The 14,514-nt window shown below is 40.2% G+C and overlaps 1 protein-coding gene across 12 annotated transcripts in view; it reads left to right on the forward strand.

Annotated features, from left to right (window-relative positions):
• Positions 1-14,514, forward strand: part of foxn3 (forkhead box N3) — a 378,764-nt gene that overhangs the window by 350,054 nt on the left and 14,196 nt on the right. For 11 of the 12 annotated variants that reach the window (XM_059961361.1, XM_059961330.1, XM_059961343.1 and 8 more), the window contains one exon: positions 9,956-10,024. The exons of the other annotated variant lie outside the window; for it this stretch is intronic. In XM_059961361.1, the coding sequence (XP_059817344.1) occupies positions 9,956-10,024 (69 nt within the window). The remainder of the gene's footprint in view (positions 1-9,955; positions 10,025-14,514) is intronic. 12 annotated transcript variants of the gene reach the window in all.

Consider the following 14,514-nt stretch of genomic DNA (forward strand, 5'->3'; position numbering starts at 1 on the left):
CAGGATGGCAGCGGTGATGGTGCAGTTCATTTGTTCCGAGCCACTGCGGTCAGCTGTGCTGTCATCCGGCGTCACTGCACCCTAAGTAGTTTTGCTCGAGGGCAGCTGGGATGGTCTATCAAGGCAGATGTTCCATTCAGTTCGTTCACTGGTGGTCAGAAGCTTGTTTACTGTTGCTATGGCAGCCTCTGTTGTCATGGCAACACTGCTACTGCTGCCGCCGCTTAGTGGGTGACATTGAATATAGTTATAAAAAGATATTTTTTTCCCTTGCCTGAATGTGCCATCTGCTTCAGATTATTTGTCAACTGACAGAACCGCGTATGTAAGGACTTGCATTGTCTCTATAATGGACTTCAACATGATTTTAGATCGAACATAAAATTAACAGGTGTTGATACGGAATTTGTTGTTCAGATTAATTTCCTTTTTCTTGGTGCGGTCTGAATGCTGACATTATCACTGCTGCTTTCAATGAAAATTCCCATCGGCGCTGATGGATGAATAATAAGAGCATGTGTGCATTTACAGGACTTGCAAGCAAAGTCATTCATACAATAGTGGGGGTTGGGCATGGCGAACTCAACCCACTAGTCACATTTATTTTTTTAGATCTTATCTGAGCTGTGAAATGCATGACAATACTAATTAGCACTGATGGGCCAACTCTGTGCAAAACTGGAATACAATATTTTAGGCAGAACAAAGAGAGAAACTCTCAATAATAAGGTCGTAAATCAATAAGAACCAGAAGCAGGTTTATTATCACTGACATATCAAGGATCAACTCTATTCACTATATACATTTGTATGTACTGGGAATTTGCTGTGGTGTGTTGGCATTACATCAACAAATAACAGCATTCAACAATTAGAAAGAATAAAGAGTTACATAAAATAAAGTTAGAAGTACAGATATGGAAAAAATGTGCATAAATACATAATTATCACCATGTATTTACATTGTATTAGGGAATGTGCTGATATTTATGTCATGAAATTTGTTGCCAGCAAGAAAATGAATCTCAAGGTGTATATGGTGGCATCTCCAGTATGAACTTGGATCATAAATTTTCTTTGAACTTCAAACTAGTATTAGAATCAGGTTTATCATCACTGATATATGTCATGAAATTTGTTCTATGGCAACAGTACAGTGCAAGGCACAAAAGTAATTATAATAAGTTAGAATAAAATAAATAAATAGTGCAAAAGACAAACCGTATTCATGGGTTCATGCACTGTTCAGAAATTTAATGGTGGAGGGGAAGAAGCTGTTTGTAAAACATTGAGTGTGGATCTTGAAACTCCTCTATCTCCTCCCTGATGGTAATAATGAGAAGGGGAGAATAACCTAGGATAGCAAGTGTATTTCTAAAGAAAAATTTGACAGGCCATTTTGTAGACAAAAATTATGAAATTATACATAAGTTCAGGTGACATTAATATTAATTGATTACATGTGGAGTTCTGAGGGGCAGTTCTGAATACTTAGTTACATGAAGGATGTTGATGACATGGAAAATATGGTAGTACGAATACGAGACAGCAGGAAGCTTCCAAAACACTTTGACATCTAAAGAAATTGAAAAAAATAATTCTGGAAAAACTTTGTCATGGTTTCACATTTGTCATGGAGTGGATGTAGAGTAGGTTCACAAGAATGATCCCAGGAGTGAAAGGGTTAATGTATGAAGAGTTTTTGGTAGATTTGCATCTGTACGTGCTGGAGTTTAGAAGAATGAGGGGAGATCTTATTGAAACCTATTGTATATTGTAAGGCCTTGATAGAATGCATGTGGAGAGGATGTTTCCAATAGTGAGGGAGTCTGGGTCCAAAGGGCACAGCTTCAGAATAGAAGGATATCCCTTTAGAACAGAAATGGGGAGGAATTTATTTAGCCTGAGGGTGGTGAATGGATGGAATTCATTGCCACAGATTCATTGGCTGTGGAGGACAAGTCATTAGCTATATATAAAGCAGCGTTTGATAGGTTAACTGGCCTGCACAACTTCTGAAGTTCAGTCAGGGTAATAGATGAAGCTTCACATTTAGCTGCCATGTTTAAAAGACCTATGTACCATTGATTATAAATCCCTGAAAAGTAACCTGCAAATGATATGATAACCTTTATTAAAAGAGTTTTAAATTCAGGAACAAAGATTTCCTAAAGCATTTAGGCAGAATTTTTTTTTTAGAAAACTGCAAATCTTTTTTTTTTCTTTTTTTTTCCTGCCATTTGGACTATCTACATCCCTGATTTTCACATACCTCCATCATACCTGCTACGGATTATATACTCGTTCACTGATGGTTCTCTTATTCTAAACTCGCTCAATAACTCAACTCATAATTACACTGTTGATATGGTACAAGAAAGCCCTTCCAATCTGGAATGTGGGAGAAGGCGGGGCCATTTTCCAGCCATTGACCAATCGGAGTATTGAGCCAAACAGAGGGGCGGGATATCGCGCAAGGGACCAATCGGAGCACGGAACCAAACAGGAAGCGGGGCCTCTGGCCACTGCAAATCTGAATATCTGAAATAAAAGTAGTAAAGGCAGGATTATGCTTGGTGGATCGACCACCATCAGTGGGCAGAGAAGAAAGGTTACTGTTTCATGTCAAACTTTTGAGGAAAGATTAATTTTTTCCACAGATACTGTCTAACCTGCTGAGTACTTCTGTCATATTTTGTTTTTATTTTGCAATTATATTGGGCCTTGGTGAGACTGTACCTGGACTATTGTATACAAGTTTTTCATCTTCCTTATATAGAGGGAGTGTAATGAAGATTCACCAGACTTATTTCTGACACAGTATGTTTGTCATGTGAAGATAAGTTGAGTGGAGCATTGCAGCACAGTGCAGATCCTTTGACTCAACAATGTTGTGCCAATCTGTATAAACATACTTCATGATCCCTTCCCTTCCACACAGCCCTCTATTTTTCATTCATCCACGTACATAACTAAGAGTTTCGTAAATGTCCCTAATGTATCTACCTCTACCACCACCCCTTGGTCCACGCACTCACCACTCTCTATGTAAAAACACCTATCACTGATATCCCCTCTATAATTTTCTCCAAACACCTTTAAACTATGTCTCTTCGTATTTGCCATTTCCGTCTTGGAAAGAAGCCTCTGGCAGTCCACTTGATCTATGCTTCATATCACCTTATCAAGTCCTCCTTCACTTCTAACAGAAAAGACCTACCTCGCTCAACCTCTCCTCATAAGATTTGCTCCTAAACTAGGCAGCATCCTGGTAAACCTCCCATGCCCTCTCATTAGAGGGCTGTAAAGACTTGGTCATTGATTGCTTTCAAAACAGAGATCTGTAGATTTCTGGATGTTATGGGAATAAAGGGGCATGGGGAGAAGGTGGGAAAAGTTAAGGTTGAAGATCCACCATGATCTAATTGAATGAAGAAGGAAGTTCATGGGATTAAACAGTAAATTTTTGTCTTCTTTCGATTTTTATTTCACATGTTTTAATGACCATGTTAGTTGCCATTTGAGGAAGAGTTATAAAACTGATTCCTAAATTCATACTGCTTGTAACCTTCTAAGTGCCAAAGAATACGGGCATTTTATGTATTAAACATAATTTGAATATCTAACTTAGCCTTTGGAGATAAGGTACCTTTCTGGTAAATTGGAGCTGCACTTCCTCCAAGGTCAGTATTTTGTTAGATCCTCAATTCTGATGCCCTTAATGAATAGATCCACGTGAACTGTCAGATTGCTATCAGTGCCTACTGATGCTACTCCTGCTTGAGTTACTGCCTTCAAGGGAAAACTGTCAAGTTATATTAATGGTTTAAATTTCAATGTCAGGGATATCATAAAGAAGTTTACAAATGAAAGGGGAAATTGGTGTTTTAGATGGTGATGAGGAAGAAAGCCACAGGCTACAAAAAGATCCAAATGATCTAGCTATTGGGCAGAAAAGTTACAAGTTGAATTTAATTCATAGAATTGTGAGAAAATGCAATTTGGGTGATGCAACAGTTGAGAATTTATAATAAATTGCAGCCCATCAGTTGGTGCTGAGAAACAAGGGAAATTTGAAGTGTTTGCCCACAGATTCTTAAAAGTAACTGAAGGGATTTAAAAAAAAGATACACGCATAAAATGCTGGAGGACCTCAGCAGGCCAAGCAGCATCTATGGAAAAAAGTAAAGTTGATGACGTTCCAATCTGAGACCCTTCGGCAGAACTGTTGAAGGGTCTCGGCCCAAAGTATCGACTGCATCTAGATGGCTTTTAAATGTTGCTAATGTATCTTCCCCAACGACTATTTCTGACAACTCATTTCAAATAAGCACCACCCTTTGAGTGAAGAAGCTGCCCATGGTGTCATATCCTTCTTAAACCTCCCGTCTATGATCTTAAGCCTATTCCTTCTTGGTTTTAACATGCCCGTCTTCTATTAAGGAGATGTGAGTGCAGAGGTTATGCTCAAACAGGTCACAATACTGTTTGGGTCACGTCTTCGTGTACAGTTCGGGGCACCGTATCAGCAGAGGGATGGGGCTGCACTGTTGAAGATGCGGTGGAGATGGGCAGTATTGTTGCCCAGACGGGAAAATTGCAACTATGGGGATTAGTGGATAAACTAGTGTTGCTTCTATGAAATAGAGGGTTACTTGTATATAAAAGATCATATTTAAATAATGTATATAAAATATTGGGATGGCGCCAGAGCATAGCAGTTAGCACAACTGCTTTACTTCGCCAGCAATAAACTGATCAGGGTTCAATTCCTGCCACTCCCTGTAAGGAATTTGTATATTCTCTCCATGATGTTGCGTGTGTCTTCTGGGTGCCCATTCCTCCCACATTCCAAAGATGTACAAGTTTTGGGCATGTTATGTTGGCACCAGAAGTGTGGCAATACTTGTGGGATGCTCCCAGCACAGCACAAGCAATGATGCAAAAGATGCATTTCACATTATGTTTCGATGTACATGTAATGCACAAAGCTATTTTTTAAACATTCCATAACCCTCCATTTTTCTTACCTCCATGTACCTACCTTTGTCTCTTAAATGTTCTTATTGTAAGAATAAGAAATAATAATAATAATTAATAAAAAATAATAATAAACAAGCTCTCCTCTACTGTCACTCTGAGCACCAGTGCCCCACAAGGCTGTGTACTCAGCCCCCTGCTGTACTCACTGTACACCCATGATTGTGTAGCCAAGTTTCCATCGAACTCGATATATAAGTTTGCTGATGACAGCACAATTGTAGGCTGTATCTTGGGTAATGATGAGTCTGAGTACAGAGAACTAAAGAACCTGGTGGCATGGTGAGAAGACAATAACCTATCCCTCAACGTTAGCAAGACCACACGCTGTCAGAGCAGTGCTGCCAGGATAATCAAGGACAAGACCCACCCAGCCAACACACTTTTTGTCCCACTTCCCTCAGGGAGAAGGTTCAGGAGCATGAAGATTCATACAGCCAGATTTCAGAAGAGCTTCTTTCCAACTGTGATAAGACTGCTGAATGGATCCTGACCTGGATCTGGGCCGTACCTTCCAAATATCTGGACCTGACTTGCACTACCGTACTTTCACTTGCTGATTTTCAAATTATGATTTATAATTTAAATTTTTATTATATTTACTTTGATTTGTACTTCAGGGAGCACAAAGCGCAGAAACAAATATCACTGTGATGATTGTATGCTCTAGTATCAATTGTTTGGTGACGATAAAGTAAGTAAAGTATCAGCCTCTACCACCATCACCCCCAGCAGTGTGTACCAGGTACCTAGCACCCACTGTGTAAAAAAAAATAACTCATTGATATCACTCGTAAGTTTCCTGTGCTCACCTTAAAGCCAGATAAAACTAAGAGCTGCCTAAAGAAGGTAAACAGGACCCATTTTGTAGGCAGAGGGTATAAATTCAAAGGAATTAGTAGGATGATTAGAAGGTTTCCGCTGGTGCCTGTAAGGAGTTTGTATGTTCTCCCTGTGACCGTGTGGATTTCCTCTGAGTGCTCTGGTTTCCTCCCACAGTCCAAAGACCTACCAGTTGGTAGGTTAATTGGTCATTATAAATTATCCCATGATTGGGCTAGTGTTAAATTGGGTATTGCTGGGAGGTGCGGCTCAAAAGGATGCTGTGTCTCAACAAACAAATAAGGAAAGCATCAACTGGAAGCTGCAGGATTCCAAAACTTCCAGTGTGAAAGTGGTTGAGAAAAAAACCTTCATCACATTTAAAACAAGGCTTCTGACTGACAATACTTTAGACCTAGTGCTGAAAGGTGGAACTGGGCTACAATGCTGCCCTTCCACCTGCACTGATATAATGGGGAAAACAGCCTGCAATTGCAGGAAAATGAATTGTCACCTACTGCCATTAGAGGAGAAGGTGTCTTTGTTCATGCTGAAGTAGAGTATTATGTTTCTCACCATGATGTAAAAATACACATCTTCCCAAAGTAGCAGTTTCACCTCAGAGTCTGTGGTCACCCCAGGATCATTCTTGTCAACCTTTTCTGGATCCTCTCCAAAGCAAGTGCATCTTTATTTAGATAAGGGGCTCAAAACAGCTGACATGCTCCAAATGTGGCCTGACCAATGCCTGACAAAGCCTCAGCATTACATTCTTGCTTTTCTATTCTAGTCTTCTTGAACGGAATACTGACATTGTATTTGCATTGCATTTCCTTACTTCTGACTGAACCTGCATGTTAACCTGTAGGGAATCCTGCACAAGGACTCCCAATTTGATGTTTGAGTTTGCTTCCCATTTAGAAAATAATCTGCAACTTTATTCCTTCTGCTAAAGTGCATGACCATACACTTCCTCGCACTGCATTCCATCTGGTATTTCTTTGCCGATCTTCAACAGACTCCATACTTCCTCAACACCATCTGCCCCCCCACCTATTGTTGCATCGTCCACGAACCAGGCCATAAATCCATCAATTCTGTCATCCAACTCATTGGCAATGGAGGTGAAAAGAAGCAGGCCCAACACAGACCCCTGTGGAATCCCACTGGTCATTGGCAACCAACACTTTATTCCCTCTCTTTGCCTCTAGCCAGTCAGCCAATCCTCCATATTAGTCATTGAAACATACAAAGATCATTTTTGCATCAACGATCAACCTAGTCCAAGGATTGTGATGAGGGCAGACTACAGGTGTCACCATGCTTCTAGCACCAATATAGCATGCCCACAACTTAATAGTCCTAACCCGTACATCTTTGGAATGTGAAAGGAAACCAGAGCGCCCAGAGGAAACCCACGTGGTCATCCAAAGAGAATGTACAAACTCCTTACGGACAGTGGCAGGATTCAAACACCAATCAGTGATCTTTGGCATTGCAAAGAGATTGCACTAACCACTATGCTGCCATGATGCCCTGATTTGTCAGTGAAGTGATGATGAAATGAAAGGAGTTCCTCCTGTTCTACTCACTCAAGTGCCTCATCAAACACTTCCTATTGCCCTGTGACAGAGACCATAGATCTAACACTAGCCTCAGAACCCCCAGAGGAAGAGTAGCTGTGAGTAATCTTTGACCCCAAGAGACTGCCTAAGAAGAAGAAAGATGGAGCTTTGCTCTGGCTTTTGGCTGTGATAATCAATCAGAGCCCTATCTGACCCTAGGGGTGTGTTTAAAGCATTCCCAGAACAGTGCAATGATGGCCAATTGCACTGAGCAATATTCATCTCACTACAATATCTCTTTATCAGATTATATATACTTATTATCTCACTGCTGTTTATGGCACCTTAGAGTATGAAATTGGCTGCTATGTTTCAAGGTCCAAGGGTTATTCTAAACAAAACGTACTTCATTTATTGTGGAACTCAGTGGGTATCCTGAGGTTATAGAATGCTGTGCAAATTGTGACTGAGATGCAGCTAAGACCGGCAAAATTATGAAAAGGAATTCCTGATGATGCTAAAAGGGAAAACTTCTTCCCCACTTCCCTCTACAAACCCCCCCCCCCCATCATCCCCTTCCTCTTCCTTCTCCCTCTCCCTCCATCCCCACCCCTCCATCTTACCTTATCTTCTCATGATGCATTTTGCAACCTCTAGAATGAATATTAAATTCTCCAGCATTGGGAGAACTGCATTAATCATTTCCCATTATCATTTTCTTATATTGAACAGTACAGCACAGTATAGACCTTTCTGTCTATGATGATGTGCCAGCTTTTTAACCTACTCTGAGATAAATCTGACCCTTCCCTCCTCCATAGCCCTCCATTTTTCTGTCACCCTATGCCTATCTAATACAGTAGTCTTTTCAATGTCCTTAATGTATCTGCCTCTCCCTGCACCCCTGGCCTCACATTCAATGCACCCACCACTCTCTGTGTGTAAAAAAAATGCTTCTTGCTCTGTGGTTTTAAAATTCCATTTTAAACTGGTGCTCATTATCACCTGATCTGGATTGACCGGTTTCCATACAGTCTTGCCTTGCATCACACTCCTCTCTCAGTTCTGCTTTGAAGACTGGAACGCCTCCCCGCCCATCCCACTCTCCCCGCAGTTCTGAGGAAGGGTTGCTGATCCAAAACATTAATAGGTTTCTCTTTCCACAGACACTGCTTACGTTCTTAACGTTCTTGTTCCATTTGCTGTTTCGTTGGTCATCCAGCCCTGTATGACAGCAGCACTTTGAAGAGTGCTGTAATTAACCCTATCCTATCCTGCTCTTTCCTAACAAGCAGTCTGATTTTTCATTTTCAAGTATTTGTTTTCCTTTTTTAAACATTGGTTTTGAATGCAATCCCTCAACTTACTAGATAGTGCATTTCAGATCATAATAATTCACCATGTTTAAACTTACTATATGTAACGTGGTAGCTCGGTAGCGTAGCATAATACTATTACAATGCTAGTGACCCAGGTTCAATTTGTATATTCTCTCCGTGACCACATAGGTTTCCTTCAGTGCTCCAGTTTCCTCCCACATTCCAAAGCCATATGGATTAGTAGGTTAATTGGTCACATGGGTGTATTTGGGTGGTGCAGGATCATTGGGCTAGAAGTGCCTGTTACTGTATTGTATCTCTAAATAAATAACTTAAAACAAATCCTCTGATTCTTTTGTAACAGAGGAACTCATCAAGTCAGGCAGCATCTATAAAGAGGAATAAACAGTAGACATTTCAACCAGGGACTTTATCTTCAGGATTTCACCACAGCCTTCCGTAACCACTGTCTGAATTCTTTGGATTTTCAGCTGTGCAGTAGTGGAAACATTTTGCTCTTTATTCACTACATAAAAGACTCGAACCACTCTATTACAATGGTCTTTAATCATCCTAGTTCTTGAAACTCCAGTCTGTCCATGCAGCTGGTGATGTATCTGAAAATTGAGATCTGAAAAATCAAATTGCAGATACTGATGAAAATTTTCCTTTCAGAGATATTCACTCAGATCTCTGAGAAATAATAAATGACAGTCCTTTCAACCTATTTAAATTTAAAAGTTAGCTAGCAATATTTACAAAGGCTTAGCTGAAGAATCACTGCAACTTGTGTAATGGATGAGGAGTGCAAAGATCTCTTTGTATTATTGGATCTGCTGTTCTCCCCAGAGACAGGCGGAGAGATTTTAGTGTTTTGTCTGTTCTGGCAGTGGTTCTACATGAACACTACAGCTAATGCTTTGTTGCATGTCAATAATCCTATTATTTGAGAACCTGTGAGGGAAGACAAATTTGGCTGGCCTGACAAAGCATTAGTCACACATTGATGCTTTTTTGTGCCTTCTAAATATTTAATATGCTTGTAATATTTTCATTAACAACATCGGATGGAAAAAATATCTCAGGTCCTGTTTACTGGCTGTAACATGTAAGGATGGGGTCATTCTTGCAGAATTATGTTCAGTTCCTCTTCCACCAGCCCAGCAGCATTTGTCAAGAATAAATGTAGCTCTTTTCTTCTCATTTCAGATTCTGATATTGATGCAGCTGCTGCCATGATGCTGCTGAATTCTTCCCCTGAGGTGAAGGGAGCTGAATGTGAGTACACTGTACGGACTGCACAGCAATGAAGTTTTGAATCGCAGTGCAGCCTCCTCAGATATCATTCCGTTGTCATGCAAGCCTTCCAAATTCATTCTATTTATTTGCCTTTTCTTTTCCTTCCCTGGATTTTTGTCACATTCATGCGATCCATGGTTGGAAGATGGACCAACTTGTGGATTTCTCTGCAGGTGGTTTGAATATTAACCTGCTAGATTCACCATCTTGTCTTCCCACAAATTAATCTACTAGGGTTTCATAATTCACAAAATCCAGGTTAGGGTTCTTGAAGTTAAGAAGTACCATATGAAGTACTGGGTATTCTCTACTTCTAAACAGAAGGATTTTTATTACTAAATATACTTATTTAACCAAGCTTCATTTTCATTTTCCTTTTGGTTTCAACCGTGATATTTGTTGACTTATTAAAGATTAACTTTATTTGTCACATGAATATCGAAGCATACAGTGAACTGGGTCCTTTGTGTCAACATCCAGCACAAGCACATGTGTTGGATCAGGCTGCAAGTGCCGCTATGCTTCTGGTGCCAACATAGTAGCACGCCCTCCACTTACTAACCCTAACCAGTATGTCTTTGGGAATCTGGGGAGTGATTTCTGGAGTTGTAAATCGTTGCACTTAACACTATGCTACCGGGCTACCCAACAATTCTTTGTCTACTAATTTGCATTTATCTGAAATAGACCAATCACTCAATGGGCTCGAAGTTGTAGCCAATAGTTGAGACAGTGTAATTTGCAGTTATCTTCGGATTCATTTAAATAATTAAATCACATTGAAACTACTGCATTATTAATTTAGAAATAATTCTTATCATTTGTTCTGTGTAATCAAAATTTGAGATGTTGTCTCTTTTGGAGCATGAGCCAGTTTTATTGAAGGTTTTTTTGCTGTAGAAGGAAGTGGTAGTAATGCAATCACTCGAGTCGAGTATAATGTTCTCCTCAGTTATCTGTTGGTGGGTCCTCAAGTGGCTGCAGAGGCCAACCCAGGATCCACGTATTTTGGTGTAGTGTGGCCAAGAGTAAGTGGTGGCTCTCATTAGTGGTCGTGTCTTTTGGTTATTCGGTCTCTTCTATCGGAGCTGCTGCTTGTTCTCTCCAGCACAGTGGAGGTTGTTCTCATGTAACGCAGATTTCTCCCAGGTATATCTATTGAAGTTTGGAAGTTGACATGGAAAATAAAGGAGCAGTAAGCCATTGAATGCTTCATGCTGTGTCTTATCTAACAGAGAGAAAGGGAAATTGTACTTTGCTCTACAATAAAATTCCAAAAATCTGTTTGTTATATAACTGTTCAGAAATGCTGATGATTGGACCCTGGCTCACTGGGTGCTGGGTCCTGCCCCCCCCCCCCCGCCCACCCGTTAAATGAATCAAGGCCCCAGTTCACATGCTCCTTGGTCTGGCCAAGTTCAGTTTCCTGTGCTTCCTGGAAGCTCCCTCTTTCCAGAGCTCACATGAAACTCATATGGTTTCTTCTCCACACTCCCCGGAAGCTTCACAGGACCTTGTTTCCAGTACTCCCTTGGAGCATACTGGGTTCCAGGGAAAACATGTTGTGCTACTACATAACATTTTTAAAAAGTGAATTAGAAGTGATTTGAAATATTGTTATGAATAACAGCTATAATCCAGGAAATTCTGATTATCCAGCACTATCAAAGTCCCAGACATCCAAATTAACAATCTTAAAATCAACGGACCATAAGTCAGAGGAGAAGAATTGAGCCATTTGGCCCATCACACCTGCTTCACTATTCAATCATGGCTGATTCTTTTCCCCTCTCAACCCCACTCCCTTGTCCTCTCCATGATAAGGCCATTGTAAGATTCACTGGAAAGTTAGCCTTAACTACTTTACTGCAAATGGTGGAAAGGGTGAGCAGCTTCAAGTTACTTGGTGTCCACATCTCTGAAGATCTCTTCTGGACCCAAAATATTGATGCAATTACTATATTTCATTAAGAGTTTGAGGAGGCTTGATATGTTACCAAAGACACTTGCAGATTTCTACAGGTGTACCATGGAGAGCATTTTAACTGTTTACATCACCTTCTGGATAGGGAAAAGCTGCAGAAAGTTGTAAACTCAGCCAGCTCCATCATGGACACTAGTCTCCCCAACACTGAGGACGCCTTCAAAAGGAAATGCTTCAAAAACGTGACATCCATCATTAAGGACTCCCAATAACCCAGGATATGCCCTCTTCTCATTACTACCTTCAAGGAGGAGGTACAGGAGCCTGAAGATACACACTTGACATTTCAGGAACAGCTTCTTCTCCTCCACCATCAGATTTCTGAATGGACAATGAGGCCATCGATAGTTTCTTTTGTTCTTTCTTTTAGCACTACTTATTTAATTTAATGTTTATAAATACTTTTGTAATGAATCTAGTATTTTATTATTCTGTATTGCTGCCACAAAACAACGAAGTTCATAATATATGCCAGTGATAATAAACCTGTTTCTGATTGTGATTTTGACGACTTTAATTTTGCAGTTACAGTTCATTTTAGAAAATGGTTCTTTAACAATACAACTGAAAAACTTAATAAATCCACCTTTACCCAAGTTAGAAATTTAGACTGCAGATAGCAATTGTATCTCTTGATTTCATTGTATCCATTTAGATATGCATCCAAATAGATGCAATGATATTTTCCCATAATCTTATTACTTACGATCATACGGTAGCATGTCTATATACCCTGTGTTACTCCTGTATGAGAAATATTTGCTTGAAATCCATCAACATGTAAAGTAATACTGGAAATTTGTTTTCTATTCTTTTGTCTGTTGCTTACATAATAAATACTGGTATTCAAGCACCTTGTGGGCATGATTGGACATGACTCCCTACTCCCCTCCATAGATGCTGCCCGACTTACTGATTTGCTGCAGCATTTTCTGTGTATCACTCTGGATTTCCAACATCTACAGAATCTCTTGTGTTCATATGTACCAAAGGTACATAAGTCAGGTGTTTGTAAGCTGGGGAAGAGCTGTGAGAAGAATGTTTGTGAGTTTTGACGATAATGGGAACTCATTACATTTTTTCCAACCAACTAAAGAGTGGTGAAACAATTTTAGATTCAATGTCCTAAATTACAATATCAATGACTATAACATGATCATGCCTTTGGTATTTCTGGCAGGCCATACCATTGATGTTAATGGTTGTTCAAATCTGCATGTGTGTCTCAAAGACGACATTGCCAACAGTGAACATTGACTCCAATCATATCGATAATGGATGTTGTTGGTTTCCATTGTTTTGCCGTTGTTTATGAATGCTGCTGCTTTTGGTCTGGTTATCATGTCCTTCCCCACCACAAGGAATCTGAACATAAACTGCTCTTAGTATTGCAGCATTGTAGAACTGAAAACGTTGGAGATTTTAACGAGAAATATTGTCAGCCATTCATTGTAATATGCAAATGAGGTCAACAAACTGATGAAAATTGCTAAATGTACTCTCAGTTTTGCATCTGAGCACCATGTCATCAAAATGCAAAAATGCAGGTCTGCTGATTAATGTGACACTTGCATGGTGTAGTATTTTCCAGACAAAACCCTGGAAACAGGAAACAGGACAGGAAGGGGGGAGAAGCCAGCATAAGAAGTATGGGAAGGGAAAGGATTGCAACTTATCACCTGCCAGCTTGTACTCCTTCCCTTTCCCCTTCTCATTCTGCTTTCTGTTTCCTTCCTTTCCAGTCTTGATGAGACATCGACTGTTTATTCTTTTCCATTGATGCTGCCTGAGTTCCTCCAGCATTTTGTTGCTCCTTACAGAGGGTGATTGATTGCTCCAGATCATACCAAGCATCAGTGACTGTGTGACTGACAGAAGCTGGATAGATCTTGGGGGGTGGCAAACATATTGATGTAAAAATTCATTGGAATGCGTAATTAGGAAATGATGATTTATTTTGCTAACATGTTGATTTTTACAGTATTGTGTTCAAGAGTTGCGAGGTGATGTTGTAGTTCTATAAAACTCTGGTTAGACCATACTTTTAAAGATTAGCTTTATTTGTCACATTGTTGATCAAAGCAGAAAGTGAAAAGCATTGCTTGCAACGGGGATATGGTGGAGGCAGCTTGCAAGTGTCACCACGTTTGTAGCACCAACGTAGCTTGCACACAACTTACTAACTCACTTATTCGTACATCTTTAAAATGTGTGAGGAGACCAGAGTATCCATAGGAAACTCACGCAGTCACGGGGAGAACGTACAAACTTCTTACAGCAGCAGGAACTGAAGCTGGATCTTACTGCTGGAGCGGTGTGAAGCATTGTGCTAGCCATTACACTTACTGTGCCGTCCTTCGAGTATTGTGTTCAGTTCTGGGCGCCTCATTACAGAAGGGATATGGAAGCTTTTCAGGGAGGGTGCAGAGAAGATTTACCAGAATGCTGCTTGGATTAGAGAACATGTCTTATTAGGACAGGCTGA

Source organism: Hypanus sabinus, chromosome 2 (assembly GCF_030144855.1).
Source record: "Hypanus sabinus isolate sHypSab1 chromosome 2, sHypSab1.hap1, whole genome shotgun sequence".
Lineage (NCBI taxonomy): Eukaryota > Metazoa > Chordata > Chondrichthyes > Myliobatiformes > Dasyatidae > Hypanus > Hypanus sabinus.